Source organism: Ostrinia nubilalis, chromosome 7 (genome assembly GCF_963855985.1).
Source record: "Ostrinia nubilalis chromosome 7, ilOstNubi1.1, whole genome shotgun sequence".
Taxonomy (NCBI): domain Eukaryota; kingdom Metazoa; phylum Arthropoda; class Insecta; order Lepidoptera; family Crambidae; genus Ostrinia; species Ostrinia nubilalis.
In genome coordinates this window covers 14,195,152-14,220,292 of record NC_087094.1, presented here as the reverse complement: position 1 = coordinate 14,220,292, position 25,141 = coordinate 14,195,152, and the positions used below count along the sequence as shown (strand labels likewise).

General features: G+C 37.0%; 1 protein-coding gene across 1 annotated transcript in view; it reads left to right on the top strand.

Moving 5' to 3' along the window:
• The window catches only part of LOC135073382 (nose resistant to fluoxetine protein 6-like), a 39,509-nt gene extending 24,902 nt beyond the window's left edge, over positions 1 to 14,607 (top strand). Inside the window, exons 2-12 of the mRNA XM_063967539.1 lie at positions 2,895 to 3,064; positions 4,890 to 5,083; positions 6,550 to 6,832; positions 7,562 to 7,725; positions 9,431 to 9,599; positions 9,900 to 10,093; positions 10,493 to 10,618; positions 10,902 to 11,107; positions 12,043 to 12,185; positions 12,297 to 12,408; positions 12,536 to 14,607. Coding sequence (XP_063823609.1) covers positions 2,895 to 3,064; positions 4,890 to 5,083; positions 6,550 to 6,832; positions 7,562 to 7,725; positions 9,431 to 9,599; positions 9,900 to 10,093; positions 10,493 to 10,618; positions 10,902 to 11,107; positions 12,043 to 12,185; positions 12,297 to 12,408; positions 12,536 to 12,621 — 1,847 coding nt within the window. The 3' untranslated portion in view covers positions 12,622 to 14,607. The remainder of the gene's footprint in view (positions 1 to 2,894; positions 3,065 to 4,889; positions 5,084 to 6,549; positions 6,833 to 7,561; positions 7,726 to 9,430; positions 9,600 to 9,899; positions 10,094 to 10,492; positions 10,619 to 10,901; positions 11,108 to 12,042; positions 12,186 to 12,296; positions 12,409 to 12,535) is intronic.
• The last annotated feature ends 10,534 nt before the right edge of the window (positions 14,608 to 25,141 follow it).

Genomic DNA, 25,141 nt, shown 5'->3' with positions numbered 1-25,141 from the left:
AAACCTTCTTTTATTTGCAACAAAATGTAATGTAATTTGTCAACTCTATACACTGAAATCAACATACTCGTACTTAGAAAGCACAAAAATAGAGTTGGATTTTGTTCTTTATTAAAATAATATAATATTGATAATGGCTTATATTTACAACATAAATGGAAATTGACAAGCATATGAAAATTGATATAATCTCTTAGAAGCGCCTTTGAGTTTGTTTTCACCGACTTTTTATGTTATTTGCGATGATGTGCTAAGTTCTACCGAGGAAATAAAATACATGTGCTAATTCAAAAGTACATAGCCATAGTTTGGAAATGTAAAGACGTAACCGTACCTTTTATAGTTGGCGCACATTATTTTGGGAGTGCTATTACTCATGTCATTCAAATATTTTGATATCTACTTCGATCGAATCGGTTTTCTGTAAACGCTTGACTCTAGCATAACATTTTCTTTTTCGATGGTGCGTCGTCATTTATAATTTTTCACTTGTTTCATCTTAGGTAGGTCACAATAACTGTAGACTTGTGTTTGTGATGTCACAGGATTCCATTTGTGACTACAAAAGATCTATAAGAGAGTTCGTGTATTAATTTATGTGTATCGCGTTGTCATGAAAAGTTTGTTAATTGACTGGCAGTATCAACTACCGAATTGTAAACCTGAACGATTTAGGCCCGATTCGACCAAACTTTTATCCGAGAATAACTCCGGGTATAATTGGCACATTGACAGTTTCAGTATGGGAAATATGTCAAAATGTCGAATAAGTGACGATTTAATCTGAGGTTAATATTTTTTGGTCTTACTCTTGTTTGGTCGAATCCACGCTTATGGGTTAAAAGAAAATCCCAGTTTAGCAGTAATTAGCAACTTCGCTGGTACCTAATTTACACGTCTATTTATAACTCTAAAACACACCCGTGTCAAAAGTATAAATAACATTTTAAATTAACATTGTGTATTAGCATGTTTAGTTTTTAACGTGTTTTAGGAAATGTTTAACGTATGGATAGTTATTTTTTTTAGTCTGAAGTGGTAATTTGACAATAAACATATCAAAGATGATTCTTTGGCCTGATCGTCACTTACCATCAGGTGAGATACAGGCCAAGAGCTTTCTCGTTGTGGATTAAAAAAAGTCTTTGTTAGGTGTTTTGCTTGCATTGATTAAAGTTTTTTTGCAGTCACCAGTTTTTTAAAATCTACTTACAAAAAAAATACAGGCAATATAAAACAATTGTCATTTAACTCGTATGTTTGACTATTTTTAAAATCTTTTTATGCACAACAAGGCAGGTATTTGACCGCAATCGCATCTGGTGTTAAGTGGGATTCAGTCTAGGATGGTACATACTACAATCTGCCCTGTAAGTGCCTATTCACTCTCGCCTTGAAAAGGCCTGAATTACAGTCTTCGGGAAAATTCTTTCCATTCTTAGTTATTTAAATCATTTAAACGACATAATTTCAAGTGAGTTTTGATAAATAAGAGAAGTTGAAACAAGTCTTTGGTATTGGGAAAAGATTAGTTTCCAATCGTCAATATAATTGATAAGGTACTTTATATGTAAAATGAAACTTTTCCGTGTGTGAGTTCGTTATTTCCTTTGCTTCAGAACAATGACGCGCGTGTTTGTGGCCGCTTGGAGTGTTGTCGGAATTTATAATATTAATTATCTATTTTCCAATCACGGTAGTATAATATAAGTTGATTGACTGAATAATTGAAGGGTACGATGACGATTCCATTATCTGTGTTAAATTTTAAATATCTTGAATATTTAAAGGAATTTAATCACTCGTACTCGTTCGTATTCGTATGTAATATTCTAAACAAATGCTTTCATAATGATCTTTTCTCAAAAGACAAAAAAGCACTTTGTGAAGCTTGGGGACCTAAGTAGTGTTTAAGTCTGACCATGATGATGTTACTTAGGAATTTAACGATAAAAAACATAAAAGCGGATGCTGCATCTTACAAGTTAAAAGCAAAACTTAAAAAACATGTTTTTGTGGAATCTATGTTGTATTTAAGCTTTCAAGTTAAGATGTTAACAAAAAATAAACAATCAAATTAAGCAGCTATGTTCTTTTTTGAACTCGTATTCATAAGTAAATGTAACTAATATATTAGGTACTAGATTAAGAATAAATGAATAAAATGTCCTTGGACATTTTACATTGCGCCATTTAGTCCCAAACCATGCATAATTGCAAAGCTTGCACTATTGATGTAGGTAGTGGAAATAATTTATTTATTTGAGCACTTTTTCGTAGTCAGAACTATACGTTTACTATATAAATAATAAATAAATAAATAAATATCCATGGACATTTTACACTGCGCTTCTAGTCCCAAACTAAGCAAAGCTTGTACTATGGGTACTAGACAACGGATATAAACATACTTAAATACTTTTTTTTTTGTAAATACATACATATTATACATAGAAAACACCCAGTCCAATACAAACAAATATGTTAATGCACAGAAATGTTTGTACTGTGCGGAAATCGAACCCGCAACCTCCGGAATAGTAGTCCGTTTCAAACCACTACACCAAACGGCCGACAAATCTACCGGGTCGAAAAGTCACCAATCTATACTAATATTATAAATGCGAAAGTAACTCTATCTGTCTGTCTTACTTTCACGCCTAAACCACTAAACCGATTTTGATGAAATTTGATATAGAGATAGTTTGAGTCCCGGGAAAGGATAATAATATAGGATAGTTTTTATCCCGGTTTTTGACACAGGGACGCGCGCGATAAAGTTTTTCTGTGACAGACAAAATTCCACGCGGGCGAAGCCGCGGGCGGAAAGCTAGTCACCAATAAACCTTACATTAAACATTTCCTTGTTTCCTCATAGCCTGCCTCTTCCACAGTGTTCGACGCGTCTTCGAAGTCGCCCGAAGGTCTCCTGTACGGGTCGTCGTACCACCTCGGCAACTTCGACGAATGCATCGGCATCCACGACGAAGGTGAAACGGTCACGGTTGACGGCCAGTACTGTCTGGCTACCATCAAGTGGCCGCAACCTCAGGAAACCAAAAAGGTACGTTTAGATAATGAAATCAAGTTAAAATTAAAAAGTAATATTTAGAAATAGGGGGAGGCCTTTTTCCAGCAGTGGATGTCTTTCGGCAGAAACGAACGAACGAACGATTTAGGAATAGTACAATATCAATAGGGAATAATATGCATCGCTTTTAAAAGTCTATAAATCCTACTAATATTTTAAATGCGAAATTTGAGGGTTGCTCTCGATTTTCCTAGGATCCCATCATCAGATCCTGACTTGGTGACAATGGGACTACCTTAGAACAAAAAAGGAAGTTTGAAAATCCGTCCACAAATGACGGAGTAATCGGTGAACATACATAGAAAAAAAAATGATACATACATTCGAACATATTATAACCTCCTCCTTTTTTTAAGTCGGTTAAAATATGCTAGTGTCATGAGTGGGTTCACCTCGATGCGGTTAGGCTAGTGACTGGCACCTTTGGGATACTTAATATGACATTGCTTATAGCTTTTTTTACGAGTTAATATGTTACTAAGTACCTCGAGTCTAGACCACCAGACTTTACATTGCTGTTGCAAATTAGCACCTTTTACAAAAATATCACATGTTTACTTACTACCATCATCTTTACTTACTTATTTTTAACCAACTTCAAAAAAGGAAGAGGTTATAATTATGTTCGACTGTATGTATCTTTTAGCAAGTAAATTTAATAGATCCTATTTTAAGAAGTGAGATGTCATGTTTGTTAGGTTGAACCCTTTTACCCGGAAAAATCCATCTTAATTTGCTTTATTTCATAAAGTAACGGTCCACTGACGTGTTTCGTTGCACGACCCAAAAAGGGTATAAATCACATTTAAAACAATTTTGGGCTCAAGATATTTGCCAAAAGCCTTACATCCGTAATTTATATTTACTTTTAAAACGCTCGTTATATATTTTAAATGAAAATAAATTAGCGCTTGCTCAAAGACTTTGTGTTTGACAAATAAACTTGCAAAGTACGGTCGGCAAGTTAGAAGTTGTTTTGATGGAAAATCAAAACCTTTGATATCTCGTTTCTTAATAGACAATTTTGATCAAAATTAATCAAAAAGTGTTATCAATCAAAAAGTTTTGAAATATCAATAATGCTATAATTAGTGCAGTAATGATCAATTTTCGGAAATGGCCAGAAAATATTATGGCTATAAAACATTGAAAAACGCTTAAATTAAATTTATAACACGTAAGGGAGCAGAAATTTGAGTATTTTAAAACGAACTTGCTATCTTTTTTGTCGCGGTTGAATATTTTGTTATGAAATGGGATCCAGATCCTAAGTTAATAAGCTTATTATTTATTGTCTTAAAAGAAAACGTATTGAATATTCTCGGAAGGAAAACCCTTAAAAATAACAAATAATATTTGCAAATAACTTTATTGACTCTTACGGGTTAAAGTAAGCTTGAGCGATGCCATAAACTTTGTATTTTGCATAACATCCATAAAAATACAGACGTGTCTCCAATGTAGAGTCATATATGGCTGATGAATACCAAGGCTGATGTGACAATTAATATTTTAGTAATATAAAAATGGTATTAACCAAAATACACTATTATAATAATACGCTTAGGTAGCAGGAAGGCGCTGAACGCAGGCCGCTACCAGCCGGGCATCATGGAAAGCATTGGGGGTGGCCTATGTTCAGCAGTGGACGTCCTATGGCTGAGATGATGATGAAAAATACGCTTTAAATTCAGTTCTCTTCGTTCAGGTTAACTTCCTTCTGTCTTGAGAACTTATAGAATTTTCTATTGTTCTACTACCTGATTCTTGCTTGACTTCTATTGTTTTCTTGTTCCAGTCGCGCTTGGGTCGGGGTGAGATCCTGCGCTGGGCGGTCTGCGTGCCAAGCGCGTGCGACGCGAAAGCTGTCGAGCGCTTTGTGGGAGACGTCCTCGCTCGCTCGGTTGGGAACAAAACCACAGTGCGAGTCGAGCATAGGGACTGCTACTTCAAGGAACCCATCACGGTGTCGACGAATGATGTTGCTTTTCTGTAAGTTTATATTTTTTAATTTTTTTTTTGCAAAAAGGTCATTTTTGTTGCAAAGTCACACCTAAATAAGATATTGCCATATTCGAGCGTTTTGTGGGGGATTTTCTTGTTCTTTATTTTGGGTATACCACCACAGTGCGAGTCGAGTAAGTTTGTTTTTGACATAATGACTCGTTCATCGAGTCCCCAGTTCAAATATAAAATCTAGTCTTAAAGTAAACCTAGTACGTAGAGCTTGTACTGTGGCGGCGATAAAACGAATTCATTGCTTAAACTGCATAGAATATGTAAAGATTGATTTAAAATAGCATCTATTACATCTGCTTAAGATGGTATAGTCTCTAGCATAGGTACTGTGTTGTTGTTCGTACATTAGTGATGGGATAAAGTAATCAGCTGGAATTTTAAAAATTACGACATGATATTGCCCACATCCTTTGAAAACAATTTTATAAGTACATGCGTAAATGGTTTAATTTCAAAGTAAAACCCAGTACGATCCCCTAAAATTTCCACCATCCTTTTAATGGTACATTTATCATCATTCATCAGGCGAAAAGTTGAAATTGAAGCATCGCCGGAATAACGTATCAATATCTAAATTATTAACGATGAAGCGATACAATAACGCAATAATGAAAGAAACGTAACATCCTCGTACGTGATCGATCATAATGTGTCAAAAGTTACGGATAGGTGGCGCCTCGTAGCGGGAAATATTTTTCCTATCAGATGCCTTTTCTGTAATAAACACCTACCTGTTGAAATCTTGGCACTATTGAGATCATGGCATGATGCAGTTTTTGTAGTGAATCCTCATCATATTATCTGTAACTTACTAGACTCGTAAGTTTATAGTAGGTATGGCATATTGAAATTTTACTATGACTTTGTCCAGGAGGCGTAGGATGCGCGCCATGATAAACTTTTATCGAAGAATTTTATTGATTTCACACGATATGCATTTGTCGTCTAAAAAGTCGATAAGATTGTATCCTAGCTTAGGCCGTGTGTATTATTTCATATAAATATTACTTAAATGCTTCCGTAATACCGCCGTTTATGGTAGGCGCTAAATCCTAAACAAATAGCAACCAAACCGAGCACGTACGTTAAGTCAACATAGAAACGGAATTTGTTAATAGGCTGTTAATGGACATTGTATTCAGAGTTCAATATTAACAATAAAGTTTCCTACCCAAAATACACAACAAATATGATTAATGCTGCACACTAATAAACGATTGATATTGATTCTCTATAGATATCTTTTAGGCGATACGATTACATACTACAAGTTAAGTGTAGGTAGCAATGGCAATAAAACTAGAAATTTAGTGTTGGCTTAGATTTTATAAAGAATTATGACGTCATTGAAGGCTTTAAAAATGACCCTACAATCATACAATGACATAATTTGTGTATAACACACCCTCAAATGTTTTATAGGCTTTTAATTGTTCCAGATCCGTAATGCTGTTCTTCTTAGCCATCATCTTCATCAGCACTGCTTACGAAAGCGCCTGCCTCCTTCGAAGGAGTAAGAGCAAGACGATCACCCACCAGCTCATTGTCTCTTTCTCTCTTATAAACAACGGGAAGAAGATTCTCTTCACTGAGCAGACCAACAGTATGGGCCTGGACTGCATCTCCGGAATCAAGACTCTGTCGATGGTCTTCATTCTATCTGGTCACACTAGTCTTTTCGTTGGCACTGGCCCCGTTATGGACGAGTCTGGGTGGGATAATGTAAGTATGCTTTTTTTTGTAGTTTTATGTAGGACCATAGTCTATAAGCACCTTACGCAAGTTTCTCCTCAAATAGAGTTCTTAGGCGAGAAGACAAAACGTTCACATTTGATTGTTAGATATCATACACATACACAAACAAATTACCTGCCATTTGAACAAATAGCTAACATGAAATATTTTTTCTAGCAGTATTAATTTGTATGTATTTGATTCGTAGCTGTGTGATTGTTTGAAAGATTACATATGAGTGACCGAACACATATTTGCCTGTATACAGAACAAATTATTTGCTCATCGATCAATGTAAATTCATTCGTGTTGATTCTACAGCCTGTCACGGTCGGTAGATTAAATGCTGATAACTTCAATGCTCTTAACTTTAAGGTTTCATTTTCAATTGGCCGAATGAAAAAAAAAATCGCAAATCCGCGTTACAATCGCAAAAATATTTAAGCTTTTTACGGCCCTAACAAAACATATCTTTGTTGATTTCCCTTTGGCTAAAGTTTGCTCTCGTTTAGGTATTTGTCTGCTTTAGTCGGAAAGACTGAAATTTATTTGACCTGAACCTTTCTAATTTAATCAAGCTAGCGTCTTCTTTGGGCCTAGTGCGTAAAAATTTTATGTAGGACACGCTACGATATTGAGCTTCTTTTGTCACTTTGGTATCTTTTGTCTAGTTTCTTTTAGGTTTCTTTATACTAAAATCTTTTGATGATATTTCAGGCAGTGAAGAACCCTAACAACAGTTTGATCCTGAACAGCATGCTCCTCGTGGACACATTCCTGATGCTCAGCGCTTTTCTGTTCAGTCGTCTGCTCTTGGCTGAGCTGGACAAACGCCGAGGGAAGCTGAACGTTATTCCTATCATTTTATTCCGGTATATTCGGTAAGTCCATTGTTAATTTTGTTATAGATCTAACAAAAACCATAAGTAATTTTTATGAGCACGTGTATTTGCATTCGTAGAACACAAAAATATAAGTCACTTTCATGCCAAAACTGCCATATTACACTTAGTTCTAAGCACTTTTAGTTATAGTAATTCCATGTATGCATATTTGTCTTGTTGGTTGTCCTAATAAATAAAATTAAAAAAAAATATTATGGAAAGTATGGATATCGTACTTCATTTAATCTACATTTGGTACGTTGAACTCGTAAGAAGTAACGTTTAGAAAACAAAAAGTTTTTAGGTATCATTAGTCAAGCAACTCTTACCATGGGGGTGTCTAAATATTTGAAACTTTTCTGTTTTTAATGAAATCAATGACCATTTCCACGCCATGATTAAATTCTAGAAACAAAGGAAAAATTGTAGTGAATTTGCATATTATGTACACAGGTTTCGGCGTCTAGATTATCATGCCCTATAATTAACATTCCGCCCTGGTTTAATTTGCATAGGTTTAGTGAATACACAGCAATTAATCCTTTCAAATTATAGTGCGCGTAACTAGCAATAAGGGACAAAGCCTTGGGGTGATTGCCAAGATAGTACTGATATAGGAGTTATTTCGGGCTCAATACCTATTTCACTGCTAAAATTATTCTGGTCGGTGAAATGGGTATCTATTTCTCTCTACTAAACTACCGAGATAACCTTAGGTTACAAAAAGGCCATAAAGAGCAAAAATGATTCTTAAAAAGACAAGTTAATTTAGGCTTCTAAGGCTGAGTTGCACCACCTAACTTTGACCGTAATTTTGACGATAACCGGTGCTTTTTGTATGGATTTTGACAGATTTTTGACGTTTGTAAAAGTTAAAGTAAGATGTGGCAACCCAGCCTAACTGTATTTTTTCGGACAAATCTTGCCGTGGCTAAATCTTAGTGAAAACGGAACAGTATAAATTCAGCACGCTCAGGATGTGATCTACGGGTGGAGTTAAGAAAAACCCTGATTAATCTATTCACAGATTTAAATGATTGTCATCACATTCATCATCATAACTGATAAATTTAATATTAGTCATTTGAAAAAGGGTAATTTTCATAGTTCACCCAAAGTGTGAATTAGTAAAATCATTCTATAGATGTGACACAGCGTAGCTTGCGGTTTTTACGTCAAGTACGTTTTGTGTTTGTTTATTATATCAACTTTATTTGCTACTGTACCAACTGTAGTGACGAGATTAGTGACTAAAGTGTATTTAGTGACACACTCTATTATAGGAAAACCTCAAACATTTTTCCTAAATCTGAAATTGATAAGTTTGCATTAACGTGTTTCGACCGAAAATGGTTTTAGGATTTTCCTAACCATCATGAAATGAGTCACGAATTAAATAAAGTTCTTGTTAACTCTTGCTTCTGTTTTACTACGTCACTAAACTACTAGATACTTTGACTACTACGAGTACTTTGAATACGTTACAGATTACCTAGGTAATAAGGTTTTGATATTTTTTTAATAATTAATAGAAATCAGTTCAGAATTCTTTTAGACTTACATCTTCAAATGTTTTTCCGTTTTATGGTTCATCGTCATCATTTCAGCCACAGGACGACCCCTGTTGAACATGGGCCTCACTCAATGATTTCCATATAGGGTGGTTTTATGATTGACTAATCAATTAAAACTTTGCCTCTAGATTGACTCCATCATACTTGGCTGTGATATGGTTCTACATAACATGGATGCCGAAGATTGGGGAGGGACCGCTATGGAAAGAGAAGGTGATGCTAGAGCAGGAGAGGTGCAGGGAGAACTGGTGGATAAACATTTTGTACGTGAACAACTTCGTCCATAGCGATACTATGGTAAGTGATTCTATAACATCGTCATCATGAGGTCAGTTGGCTCAATAACATCATCATCATGAGGTTATTTAGTCTTACTGTCTTGTCACTGCAGGGGGGACAAACTTTGCTAATATTATACCAGAAGCAAATAATGGCGGATTTGGTACCTTTCCCATGCTGGCCAAATGGGTGGGAGAGTCATGATATTCGCAGTTTTATCCCATGGTTACCTCTTATGACATTTATGGAAGATATCGCTATTCTAATCTGCCAGAATAACACGACTAACAGTGGCTCAATTACATTTTTTATTTCCAGTGCATGTTCCAATCGTGGTACCTGTCAGTGGACACTCAGCTGTTCCTGGTGGCGCCAATCTTCATCTACGCGTTATGGCGCTGGCGCCGCGCCGGGCCCATCTTGCTGGGACTGTCCATTGCCGTGTCAGTTGCTGTGACTGCTATCATCACTTACAAGGACGACTTGGACCCGACCTTGATGATTTATGCCAAGTAAGTACCGTTATGTCCGTTGAAATACGTTACGTAATTCGTAAACTTATGACAAATATCCCTGTTAAGCCTCATCCACACCAACATATTGTCTGCTACTGGTTGTGAGCGCGGGTTACGCTTCCATAGTTATTTTTCTCGTTCACACCGAACTTACAAACTAAGCGTTGGAATGATTATGAGCATATTCACAAGCGGCGGTGGACAATGATTGTCCTTAATCTCTAAGGCTGAGTTGCACCATTTTATTTTAACCGTGACTATAACCATAACCGGTGTTTTTTGTGTGGAGTTTGACAGAATTTTGCGTTTGTTAAAGTTAAAGTAAGATCATTGGTGCGACCCAGCTTAAGTGAGCTAAATGATCGTGATTAACTGACTGTAAATTTTGTGTTTCAGAGAATTCACAGATCTCATTTCAAACTACTACTTCCACAAGGCATACATAAAGACCTACATGAAGATGACCACTTACTTCATGGGGCTACTTACGGGCTACATCTTGCATCGAGTACAAACGGAGAAGTAAGTTAAAAAGTATTTTCATTTGTTGTAGTAATAACAGCAGATATAGGCCTTATTTATTTCAGAAACTCTAAGAGATATAGAGTTCTTACTTCGGACTTTAAAACCCTGGTTTTAAGACACCTGTGTCTTGAGTTCATATTCGGCATGTGAAAAAAGAGCACACATAATATTGTAATGTCTTAATATTAGTTCTAAGAAGTAAGATAATAATTGATGCGATTGTAGAAGGAATGCGTTTAGTTGTTCACGAATATTTTGTAATTCTATCATTGTCTTTCAGTTACGAGTTCACTCGCCTCCTCAAGGTCTTCGGGTGGATTACCAACATTATCCTTGGTACCGTGACCATGTTCCTTGTGAGCATCTTCTACCAAGACTGGTACGCGTACAACAACATAGAATCGGCCGCGTACGCTTCGCTCAGTAAATTAAGCTGGGGCATTGCCAATGGGTGGCTGATCATCGCGTGCGCTACTGGGAATGGAGGTAAAGAGATTTGACATGTAAATGATACTATCATCAACATCATGATCATCTCAACCCATTCTGGGAGTGGGTAGTCAATGCGAAAAAACGCTCAACGGTTGAAATGTGCAGGTGTCAAAATGTCCATACGGACCGGCTGTTAATGTGGCAAAAAGTATGAACGTCGAAATGAGCAATGGTTAAAATGATCTGAAGTTAAAATGTCTTCGGGTTTATTCGAGCAAGCGTCTTATTGTATTATAGCTAACGTGAACACGTGTTTAAATGCATCAAGGTAAAAATGTCAAAATAAACTCTTTATTGACTGGACTACAAGAACATTGAACATTTTGACATTTAATTTTATTAATTTAATCATGAGCACAATTATATCAGTTGATCATTTTATCTATCACACCTTTTGTTGTACTTGTATTTTGTGATGTGTACCATTTGTCACTAAACCATTGTAACCATGGTAATAATGTACATTTGGACACTGGGACTTTTTGACGTTCTTACTTTTTGCCACACTATAGTTCCAAAATACTGAACTGTCCTATGCATGACATTGACAGTGGGTCGCCACCGTCAATACCGGATCGCTAGTTCCGATTTTTGCCATGTTGGAAACCATATAGTTGAACGATGGTAGCGCCCCCCTGTCATTGAGTTTGGCGGGACAGTTCAGCGTGGGTCATTTATAACAGCCGGTCCATATGGACATTTTGACACCTGCACATTCCAACCGTTGAGCCTTTTTTCGCATTGACTACCCACTCCCAGAATTATTTCCACTTTAATTTTTTTGTCTCTTTTTATATTATACCAATTTTGCATTGGCTTATCGATTTGTTTAAAGCTTTTTGGTCGTGTAACTGATCCATAACCAATGTAAAACATTTTAAGCAACCGCGTTAAAAATATTTTCTTAATTACACATTTAATATTTTCAGGTATCTTGAACAAGCTTCTTACATGGAAGGTGTTCGTCCCATTTGCGAGGTTGACGTACAGCGCATACTTGGTGAATGGACTCGTGGAGTTGTTCTACTTGGGACAGCTACGGCACCCTCTGCACATCACGACATATTCATTGGTAATTATTATCTTTCTGCATATTTATTTATTTCCTTTAGTATATAATTTCTTTGTGTAATTACTGTTAATGTTACCAGACTCCTTACTATGATTATTCTGTTGTTTTCAGGTTGAATATGCACTTTCTCACTTGATGCTGACTTTCTTCTTTGGAGCGCTACTGTGTTTGATATTTGAATCACCCATACATGGGATAGAGAAGATTCTGCTGAACAAATTCGGTACGGATTTTTGGTTTTATCTCATTAACAGCTAAAATGAAAGCTCTAGCATTTGTTTGTTCTCATTAAATTAATCTGACTATTGTCCATGCCGATTAATTTGATTAATTAGTTGTTCTTTTTGCAGTTCACTCAAAGTCAAGAGAAGCAGCAAGAAAGGAACAGTCCCAGGGTTCATCAAGAAGTACTAGTCAATCCAAATTAGAGTCATAGCACGTTCGAATATTATAGGTGTAATTAAATATTGTACGCTTAACTGAATGTAATTCTTGTCAATGAAGGTATGAGATTTGCTGCCAACTGTGGCAATAGCAAGCCCATATTCGTCTCACAGTAGGGAAATTTTTGCCCCAGCTGTGTGAAGATCTGGGTCATACATAGGTTTGATGAAGGGGTATAATGGGGGATAATCTTAGATACAGTCAGATGTCAAACCGCCTTATGCCTCTTACTAGTATTCGACAATGACGAAAAAATACGATTCTTAGTTTTAGTGCCTATGCTGTTTTGTTTTGATGAGTCAAAGCAAAAACTATATGTAAGTGCGAAGAGAGCTTTATCAGTGGTAGAAAAGAGTAAGGAAAATTCATTATTCATCCATATGAAGGATTGTCCATATGTCATCCATATTGTAGGCTGTAATATAATATAAACACCTTATAAATACTGGCATAAGGCTAAGGCTGAGTTGTACCACCAAACTTTGACAGTAACTATAACGATAACCGGTGTTTTTTATGGAGTATGACAGACTTTTTACTTTTGTCAAAGTTAAAGTAAGATGGTGCAACCCAGCCTAAGAACTTGCCGCGTCGGTAACGAAATTGTCTGTATTTACACAGCCTCTGAATGTCTAGGTATTTAATTAAATGAACTAGAAGTTAGGACCACTTAACGTGTTACGAGTAAGTTGATTGAAAATTAATTAATATTATTTATTTAAATAATTACTTTAACAACATCGGGACTTAAAAGGTTTTTTACCTATCTTTTGCGAAAAAAATAGTGCTGTGTTGAAATTTGCTGGAGTGGTCTATTTTTGTATGTAATTAATTCTAATTTTCTAGTCTTAAAATACAATTTAATGAAATCTGCTTAGGTACAGACCTTAGTATAACATTATAGCTAAGTCATGTATCCGTTTGGCATTCCATAACCATTTCCATTCCATACAGCATTACCCGTTTGGCATTCCATTCCATACAGCAGCATTACGATTTCAGCAGTAATCATTACCGACGATTTCATTAAAATTTCACGGATAAATCCGTTGAAATATAATGAAATTGTATTAATTAAAAGTGGCATGAACAAAAAAAAAAAAGGTACAAAACCACACAAAATATGATGAAAGCAAATGTACGCCATTAATGTATAAATTACAACATTAACACCTTTACAAACCACATATGACGCAATAAATTTATTTGAACCGAAAATGGCTTGCTAACATTTTTTTGAAATTTCTAAATGGTCGGCAATGCATAATCATAAAGGTTAAATACGAGTTTAGAGAGATAGAAAAGTGGTTTATTTCTCGCTCTTTAAGCTGGTTATACAGGACGGTTGCAGAGAAACAATAATTATTTTATATATTTAACACCTGTATTCACAAACGATACTTGCTGAAGTGAAGCAAAAAATCGAACGCACAGCGTTGAATAGTGCTGTGTGATTGGTTCGTGTGTCACCCAGTCCGTCCATGCGCACTGTGAGACCTCATAGTAATATTTGTGAATACGGGCGTAAGTAAGTAGAATTAGCCGTTGCACCTACATAAAAGTACACAGTGCTGCATTAAGTCATTGTGTGTAAAAGGCTTTACAATTGTAAAAAATAGTGTCAGCACCAGAACTATAGGTAAGGTATCAGAAAGTTTTCAATATATCATTATAAATTAGGTGTGTATTATGTAACAGCTATTATTTGTACTTTATGTACTTTAAACATTTATTAGTTTTGTTGCTGACTGCTGACCGTGTTTAGTGAGCTTGTATTGTATTTAACTATTTGGTATCCCGCGGTGCCGATTAAATATTAAGATGTGGTTACCGGTACCCAAAGCTAACGTCTAATAGGAAATGTATTAAGTTCGAGTTGTTAGTTTATTACATAAGCAAACAAATATGTACATATTAGTTCTAAGTTAATTGCTCAATGTGTATTTAATGTTGTTAGGCAAAAAATTGTGTAAATAAAAATGGATTTTGTATTTTAATAAGGAGCTGTTTTAATTTATAAGTTCCTGTATCTACCGGATACAACGCCAGTTTTGGTTCCGAGTTTCAATCTCGCCGACGGCAAGTTTTCAAGGCTTTAGTGTGATAGTTATTGCGAGCAAGAGTATTTAAAGTATTTATGTATTATAAATAATAATAAATATCCTTTGAAATTTTACACTACGCTACACTAGTCCCAAACTAAGCAAAGCTTGTACTATAGGTACTAGACAACGGACATAAACATACATAAATACATTTTTTTTGTAGATACATAATAAAAAAAATAAAAATAAAAAATAAAATCATTTATTTGCAAGAACATGGTTACAGATAGGTGTTAATTTAATAAATTCCAGCATATTCTGTCGCATGCGACGTGCAAAAGTTCTTGTTCTTAAAGTTATGTTAATTATTGCTACATTTAGTTTCAGACTTTACATATTTTTACAACTCAAAATGACTCAAAATCTTATTTTACTCGTTGTTGTTTTTCATACCATGACAGTAACAATACAATAAATAAATGAATGCATATTATACATAGTAACACCCAGAAATTAAAATTCATCATTTCAATTTCTGCCCGGCCGGGAATCGTACCCGGGACCTCTCGGCATAGTAGTCCGTTCCGAAATACTACCGATACCAAACGGCCGATTATTCTTATTCATATGCTATGATTGAAGATTGCAATGTCCTTCATACCTTTTCAATTGGCATGCCCTATCTGGGAATCAAACCCAACACCATCCACTAGGCCTTCTAGGACATTAGTTCATAAATCACACATCTAAATAAGCGTTCCCTTGGGCGAGTGCAGTGAGCCGTAGAGCGCGAGACAAATTGCAGCGGCGAGTCATGCTGCCCCAGTGAGCGGGGTAATGTGGCTCTATAGTGCTGGTAATGGTCATGATGACACTACTAGTCGACTGACTAAAATGGTATGAGGCGACATAATAATGTACCTACTACTTATGTCAGTGGAACAGTAGGGCTCAGCCAGACAGTCTCTGCCTAACGTGCCCTTTGAAACGTATGGAATATGAAATTATAAGTAGAAAATAATTGAATGATATTCACCAGTGGCGACCACCAGCCGGGTTTCCCACTAGGTGGACCGACGCTCTGGTGAAGGTTTCGAAAGGCGCTTGGATTCGTGTTCGAAACCAGGCCAGACAGTCCTGTGCAGCAGGGAAGGTCTTTGTCTTGCAGTGGACGTCATTTATCTGAAACGAACGAATAATACGGGACTATTCCCACCTCTCGTTCCCACTGCTGCAACTCCTGTGTAGCCAGGATCTACAGTAAGATCGCCAACAAAAACCCAACCAGTGAAAGTCAAGTTTGCCCCCGGGGAAAGTTAAACTGTCATTTTACCCGCAACGAAATTAATACAAGAAAATAGGAAAAGAACATCAGGCAAGCAGGAGTTCGAAGTTAAGGTTCGACTTCCCTCCATCCTTCTCACGGTAATTCCAAGTTTTCATAAGCTCAAATTTTTCATACGATTCAACATTACAATTCTTCGAGCAACTAACCGCGTAAACAAAGAATAAGAAAATACATTTTAGGAGTAAATCACCACGAACTATTTTTCTCTAACACAGAGGTATTGTTGTTTGTAAGCGACTCGACGTTTTATAAATAGCACAAAAGAAATAGAACCCTATGTACAATGTAAAAGTCTACATACCTTTATATTATTTCCATTATTGTTTAGGTTTCGCTAAAAATATTATATTGTAGTAGTTACCTCATCGCTACCATGAAAAAACAAATCCTGAAAACAATAACTAGAGAAAGAATGTGTGGAATTTACAAGACTGATGGTGGTATTTAAAACATTTTTTTTAATTTAAATATTGTGTTTTCTATCCAGCTTTTTGTTTTCAGTTAAGCTGAAATTTCAGTTTCAAAAGTGATCGAAGAAATTTTCGAAGTAAACAGTTTCTCAAGTAGAAAGAAATACTCAAGTTAGCAGTTAAGGGGACCCAGCTCGATGGACTGACAACCACAAAAAGGAAGCAGTGGATAGATGGAAAAAGCTGATTATGTGCTCTTTGGTGCTCTTAAGAAAGCTTTACTTTCAGAGCAACTTGTGTGGTAGTAGTAGCTAAGTTTGGTAGTTTAAGTCATTCTGGGACTGGGTAGTCAATGCGAAAAAACGCTCAACGGTTGGAATGTGCAGGTGTCAAAATGTCCATACGGACCGGTCCAACCGTTGAGCGTTTTTTCGCATTGACTACCCAGTCCCAGAATGGTATGAGGTTATAAGGTGCCGTGCAAAATGCAGAGGGATATTATTACTATTTTAAGCGACCCCGCGCAGTAGGCAGCCTTTTGGCCAATCCGGCATAATATGAACACTCTTGGCTGCCTAGTGCGCGGGCTTCCATTCACCGTCATAATATGTTCGACTGGCTGCCACAGCCAGATTGCCTAGTGCTAAGAATATTTTTGACTGGAGTCAAAATCAAAGAGCCTCCTTGTGAATGAGACCAATCTGTCCTGTACAGTTTCATCCCGTAATTGTTCTCTATCAGTATCGGAGTACCCTAGTCATAAACCATTAGAGCCCAAAAATTATCTGGCTCATTACCCTTGCCTTACGAAGCGCTTGCGTTATCGCGACGAATTGGGGCAATCGATGAGTAATCGCCCCGGAATCGACTTAGCCCCAGTTCACACGGCGGGGCATTGTTGAATAGAGTTTACGATCCGTTGGAATCGCTCGGAATAGCACCGCACGCTGTAAAAAGAACACAAAATTTAAACTTTACTGATTCTTTTCTTCTTTATGGTTATTTGGGTTTGGAGTAGATTTTCTAACGTGCCAGCGTGTCTTTCTTTAGCGTTGATTGGTTTATGTATACTTACCTAAATAAAATAAAAAAAACACCATTGAAAAATGGCGCAATGAAAATTGGTCCATGATTTTACGCTCAGATAAAAAGATAGTTTTAGGCCTCAGCCTCGAACTTAGCGGGCAGCGGGGCGGCAGCGGCGGTTGCGCGGGAGCGGGGCGGGCAACGCAGACCCGTTCTCGAAACCAGCGGGCAGCTCGCGCGGCGCTTTAGCGGCGAAGTGTTGTGTTCGGGGTTGTGTTGTCGAGATATTTGTTTTTATTCGCGAACGAAATGTCTGAACAACGGCGATAATTTTATTTCGATTCAAATTTATTCCTTACGCTCGATTTATTGTGGGCAAAAGAAGGAGTGCGCTGCCCGCTCGTTGCCCGCTCCCTCGCCGCTGCCCGCTCGTTGCCCGCTTCCGCGCTGCTGTTTTCGAGAACCGGTCTATTTGATTTTACGCATAAGATCCTGCCGCTCCCGCCCCGCCGCCGCTCCCGCGCCGCTGCCCGCTAAGTTCGAGGCTGAGGCCTTAGCGCTTATCTCAGTCGGGTATGGGAGCGGCAGTGAAGGGTGTTTTTCATTACGTCAGCTTCAGATTTGTATGCTCTGTCACGTCATAATATGTTAAAATCACTCCTTTCATGCCGCTACAATACTCTTCAGGCTCTGACTGAGTTAAGCACTACTTAAGTATAGCAAACTTTACAGTATTGTGAAGAAGCGTAAAAAAAAACCTTTTTAATTAACCTTCAGAAAGGATTCTAAATTATAATTAGGTACAAAATATTAATTTACTGGACATACTTCAGAGCTGTGAATTAACCCTAACCCTTATCGCGGCGGTCTTCTTTGGTATATTGATAGTATTTTAATTGGACCTTTAATTGCGCCCTGCAAGGAAGGGACCTTTATCTCTGACGTGCACGCGAAGTTGCCCCGTTTAGCGTGCTTGTTAAAATTACTAATTAGGGGCAAAGGGGGTGTTTCAGGGTAGCTAATTTATTTTTTAAACAAGTTACCGGTTAGAAGTTTTTAATGTTATTAGGGTAATAAAGTGGTGTATTAGACCAGTGATCCAGTGTTATCAGAGTTGAACTCTTTTCAGGTTCTGATTCGATTCCTAACAAAAACACGTATTTTGTTAAGAACAAGTTCGGTTGTAGACAGTGAGTTGTTATAAAAAACATTTTTCAATTTTGAAGTTACGTTAAAAGATAATAAAATAAACTCGGTAACTCTAAAAACTGCCTAAACGAATTTTGAGTCTACCCACTTTAATCCAGAAGAGCGTGGGACTTCTAAATAAAGTTAAAAATGTCTGTAATAGAACATAAGCAAATTCCTTGAATTCTTAGAAATGTAATTTTATTGAGCAATATCTATGAATACTAAGCAGTATTTTACTATCTCCTTGTACCTTAAGCTTAAGTTGAGCTTTACGTAAAGATCTATGATAATCTGATAGAATATGCAGACACTCTGCGCTATGTACAGACGTCGACACAACAATTTAAACTCTGCATCTTATACCATCGAAATAGAAGCGATTTTGCCCCAAATTTAAAGCCTGAAGTGCCGGCGACTGTTCTCGTAAGTCACACATAACCGAGTTCGGAATAATTGAAAACTGTCCAACTCTGCCGCTGCAGTCCCAAGACAAATATTGGGATTCAATGCGATCGAATACCTAATCGATTCCTCGCCATCGAATAGTTGCTTAATCGATTCCTTGGATTGCAAAGTTTGGGAACACCTTTGTCAACTCGAGAAAATTCAGACATAAGGATTGATGTGGAGGATTTATTTTAATGTATTTGGTGAGTAGTTTTCCGTTTCAAAGTATATTACTTTGATGAAATGCTTTCCTTTTGATAAAAAATACTTGTGGAAAAAACATAGGTAGGTACATATTCACAAACGATGCTTGCTTAAGTGAAACAGCAAATCGAATGCACAGCGTTTAATAGAGCTCTGTGATTGGTTTGTGTGTCACCCTGTGCGTCCACGCGCACTGTGAGACCTCATAGTAAAGTTTATGAATACGGGTGATACATTGTAAGTAGAGCTTTAAGCATGATTTATCAATCACAATAATATTTATACGAGTAAAATTTATTTAACTTACACATTGCGTACAGTCTCAGAAATAGGTAACTTCATGAAACAATTTCAACAATGTTTATTATAATGAATACGTCAAAGGTTCTTCCGCCAAAAAGATACGACTGGATCTATATTGACGGATCTTTTACTTACAGATAGCTGATGTTATAAAGAGTTACTTAGGATACAAAGCCACGGCCAGAAGGTAAACTTACATGAAATTTTCCTTACTAAAAGTGCACAAAAGAAACTTCTCCACTGCACTTAACTCACAAGTGGTTTCGTAATGCAAACAACATTTCTCCTTAATGCTGTCCATCTGTCTTGTGTCATGTGCAACAAACTTATGAAGATCCAGCTTTGCGCCGATCTTTAATGACACCGGTATATCACTGCAATTTCTCACGGGGAGTTGTGTTTCATTGGGAACATTAACTAAATTCAACAAGGTCTTTATTTAATAGATTAAATTTTATGCATTTGATATAGTTGCTTATAGTTGCTGGTTCTTGTCTTTTAGTAAGTAGGTATATCATGATCTTGATCTTGTTATTTTGGAGCCTGGAGTAAAATAATGTCACAGCTGCTGGTTTGGTATAGAAATTAAGCTAGATTCTTGCTTAATCGTCAGTACATTGGACTATTACATTTAAATCTAGAGCAATTTCTTAACATGGTACAGTGATTAGCTTGATATGCTATCGTTTGTAAATTAATTATTTTATATAAACAAGACTTGAATCATCTCTCAAATAGCGGACAGACTTCGTTTTTCATTGGCTACCTTGATATTCTCATGACCCTTGACGATACCACACTCTCATAGCTAAATTCATGTGAAAACTTCACATTCTGTAGGAGGAGAAGCTTAGCTCCAAACATTCCTAGGTAGATAACATAATTATTATCAATCCTTGATTAATACAAACCATTCGACACAATACCAGATACGTCATAGACTAATTTCATAGATAGTTCTTCATTTGACAATTACGCTTTATGCCTAAGATGACTCAGTAATATATTTTTTGTAATGTGTGTCAATTTGTGTATTTAGTTGCATTATTTTTAATTTTATGTAATAAAATTAACACGCTGATAATATAATTTACCTTGAAAGCCTCCTACTAGGTGGACCGACGATCTGGTAAAGGTCGCGGGAAGAGCCTGGATGCGGGCAGCGCAGGACCGTTCATTGTGGAAAACCTTGGGGGAGGCCTTTGTCCAGCAGTGGACGTCATTTGGCTGAAACGAAACGAAACGAAACGAAACGAAACCTTGAAAGCATTTTAAACGATATCTGTAAATCTAAAATGTCATATTAAGCGCTATACTTAAAACAAGATCGTACGATTTCAAACAAAACAAGCCGTAATTTGTTTTGTTCCAAACAGACTTCTCCAAAACTCGCAGCAATTCATCTGCCGTGGGTTCTTCAACATTGTTATTCTTCTGACAAGAGGCGCGGATAATTTCAAACAGTTCCAGCACACTATCTTCCAAGTAATTTAACTTATTCTTCAGCTTCGAATCGTCGCTTCCGGGGCGTGCATTCGAAGCATAAAAGCGATTCTACTTTCGGACAAATGGAACGAATCCACTTCCCAGTTGTTACAATTAGAGCGCTTTAGTGAATTTTCAGGAGCGGAAGAAATATTTCGGAAGTTTTTATAGTGGTCGATGAAACATTTGAGAAAAAAACCTTAAAATGCCTTCATGATTTATTGTTACATCACAAAAACTGGTAAACAAAAGAATCGCAATCGGGATGGCACAATTTAGGCCGTCCTATGACAGGAAAGGATCTTTTCCAGGCTCTTGAGTCTTTATCAAAGGTCCAATAGGTCATTAGGTCGCTTTTCGAATACGAGTGTCTACGTGAGATCTATCTGAAATCAACGAACGAACTTTTTGCTTGTTTTTTTGTACCTACTCGTAATAAACTGAGCAGACTAAAATGACTAAATTCAATGTTATTACCAATACGTTAAAAAAATCAGTACACATCTTCGTTATGGATCGTTTCATCCACAAAGACGCGCCCCACTAATTTTTGGTCGGGGAGTTTGATCCGAGCAATCCGAGCGTCATTATTGTAGTGAGCGGGTGTAGGTACTCATAGATAATTTAGCGTGTACCGATAACACTTAGACATTAGCGGAAGAATAGCGCGTCTCTGTAAACGATCTATAACTAAAGCTATATTTGTTTTAATTTCTTTGTTCGTATGAGGCCCTTTTCAGGACACTTGTACACGTCCCAAATTTACCAAGTTTAGGCATAACTCTCCCATCTCATAATCTTTGCCCCCGAAAGTCGCAAACACGACACCCTGCGACATCAATCATGTCAGCCGGGCCACCTGTCGATTCCGGGCCATGCGTCTTCTTCGAACACGGGACGTTTGCTAATCTGTCCCTAATCTGACTACCGTGTCCGTGCAGTGTCCAATCTAGTGTTGTTACAGCGAAGATCAGTGGACTGATCGGGGCATGTAAATGTTAGTATGAACTTAGGTGTCTAAACTCTAGCACCGAACAGGGAAACTACATAATATTAATTTGTGGGAGTTCTATGCACCGCTAAGAGATGGCGCTGCCTGTATCTTATGTAGAGTCATCAAATATTTCAGCCCGTGTACGATGCAATAGTACCTATGTTCAGAGAATTTCTTTCAATGGGAAATATAAAAAATTTAATAAGCTAGTTATGGGGAATTGTTGAATTGCATTCACATATAGTCGCTATTGCTTTACTCAAAATGGTGTTAAATAAAATGTGCTTTACAACAATTAATTTCATATAAGATTTTATACTTTCGCGTTCCATATTAATTTATATTTCATTAATTTCTTACCACAGAACACACATCAATTTTGTTGTGGTTATAATTTCAATTTGTAAGAGATTGCTATCTCTTAAGCAAGAGATATTGAACAATGTAGGTAATATTTACTTGCAACAAAGTGTCTCTTAACCCCTCTAATACTGACATTATTCGCTACGCGCCATAAAAGTACACAGCTATCTTTTATAACGTTGCGGATTTTAACCAAAGCGAATCTCAGCAACAGAACGCTAAGTTAGTGCGGCACAAATCACGCGGATCGCTGCGCGTAAGCGGCTTAATTTACTTACGTAATTAATAGCCAAGGCAATATCGCGGGCAGCTGCGTGCTGAAGGGGTTTAGGTTTCTTTGATTATTTTAGGGTTAACAATGATGGGATGAATGTGATAATATTAGTTTTTTGGAGCATAAAATGGATTTACGAAGACATACGTTAAAGATGATCTAGTTTAGAAATCATGAGAAAGAGTACAAACCTCACCTTGGACCGTGACAGTGCTGCAGTGGGATCTTTGATTTTTTTTATGCAATACAAGGCAGGTATTTGACCGCAATCGCACCAAGTTATGAGAGATGCAGTCTAGGATGGTACAAATTGGATGTTTAAAAAATAGCGCACAATAATTGTAATCAGCACAAATTCAAGCCAGTTATTGGCTAAAAGTCTTTATTCTGACTAACACAGTGCTATTTATTTACCTACTTGGGACACAATTCCGCACCTATTGAAGAGTGTGCTTTTTTATCCACTACGAGGAATCTCTTAGCTGCATCTCATTTGACGGATGATCAGGCCGAAGGTAGAAGCCAGCTACACCCAGAATCCTATCCACAAAGTAACGGCTATCGTACCTCACAACTCACAACCATATTGTTAACATACTTGTTGTGGTTGTTACTCGTAGCTAGTCAGAATTATATTCGTTGCAAAGGAGTAGCTTTAACTTTAATATTAATGAATTCCTACTTGAGTGCAGTTTTAATAAGGACTTTAAGGCTGGGTTGCACGATTTTACTGACTTTAACAAACGTCAAAAATATGTCAAATTCCATACAAAAACACCGGTTATCGTTATACTTACGATCAAAGTTAGGTGGTGCAGCTCAGCCTAAGAGTCTTGGCAATGATAACGGCTTATTAAGCTTGTTACAACATCGTTAACAGTCGGCTGTACAGATTTTTCCGCGAATGTTAAGTTAGTGGCGCCACAAATCACGCGGATTGCGGCGGTAATCGGCTTAATTTACTCATGCTGTAATTAATAGCTAAGGCCGTGTAATATCGCCGGTGAGCGATGCTATACGTCAGCCTAATTGGACATAACCTGTTCGCTGCTCGCTTGCGCGTTAACTGCTTATGTGAATCGCTGATGAATTGGGGGTTTACAATCATAACGGTAATTCTAATAAGATATATAAATATCTTGACAAAATAGCTATCATTGGCGCGATAAGCGAGTGTTGATTGAAACGACGTTAGTACTTTTAGTTATAGATCTGGGGGCGTAGTGTGACAGCGGCCCTAGCGGAAACTTTCAGGAACTAAAATTTTCATACATTTATTTTTAATGCAGTCGATGTCAATGGGTTTGATTTAAACTCACAGTACGCCCTCTGAAGGACATTGAATAGTGCGACACAATAATGGTTCGATATGCAAGACTACGACAAAACGGTGGAACAATTATTCAGTAGTCCTGCACGGTGTTACTTAGACTGGAACTCAAAATAACTCTTTTTAAGCCCAGAAAATTTCAATTAACTTTCACTTAGCTGCAAAATGGTGGGATTGGAAATTAATACCTTCGGGACGTCATTGCTTTACACAATCTAAATTCTAGCTATTGACAGTTCATAAGAAATACTCAACATAAGAAATAGTCAACTCCAATACTCGAATTGGATAAAGCGTTTCTCGTATTTCTCAGTGTAAGACCCTAAAATTCAACTTTTCAGCCAACGCGATGGAAAGTTCACCCAAAGCCGAATTTTCCGGTCTCTGTAAATGGATTTTCAGTCAAGCTAATTAAGCAACTTTTCGGGCAAATTGAAATACCACAAAATGATTACGTGATAGGCCCCCTGAGATTGTAGAATTTGTAGATTACCTCTCACGTGGACTTTGGATAAAATGGCAGACGCGCATCCTATGGGAGCTATGTTTATGTTCCCTCAATGAAGATTAGCTGATGACTGTTATGAATAGAATAGAATAGAAATTTATATAATAAAATTATTTCTGTAGGTACGTGTGATATGTATGTTGAAATTAAATTTAAATTAAATTAAGCCTAGCCATACAACGTGGCAATGCTGCGGCGTTGGGGGTGAAATATTTTTTATTTTGTAAATAGTATTTAATTTTATTATAAGTAATTTTTAAATTTTAATCTTTAATAGTAAATGTAGGCCCTATTCAGGCCATTTACACATGGCACACGTCCTAATAATGCTTGCCCTACCACCACTTCGAGACAGCATTATATGCTGGTGCTGAGAAGTGAACATTAGCTATATTATTGTTTTATAATCCGTCCACCTCACTTGTTTACAGATGCATTATCGTTTGGTTCGCGAATTGGACGCTACGTGTGGTTGTAGTTTTGGATCCTGTGTACCTACCATGAGTTTACGTTAAATGTGCTCGCTAGCGAGTACGTCAAAAAAATCTATGAAGACTTTAGTTCTTGAAAGTAGCCGCTAGGGG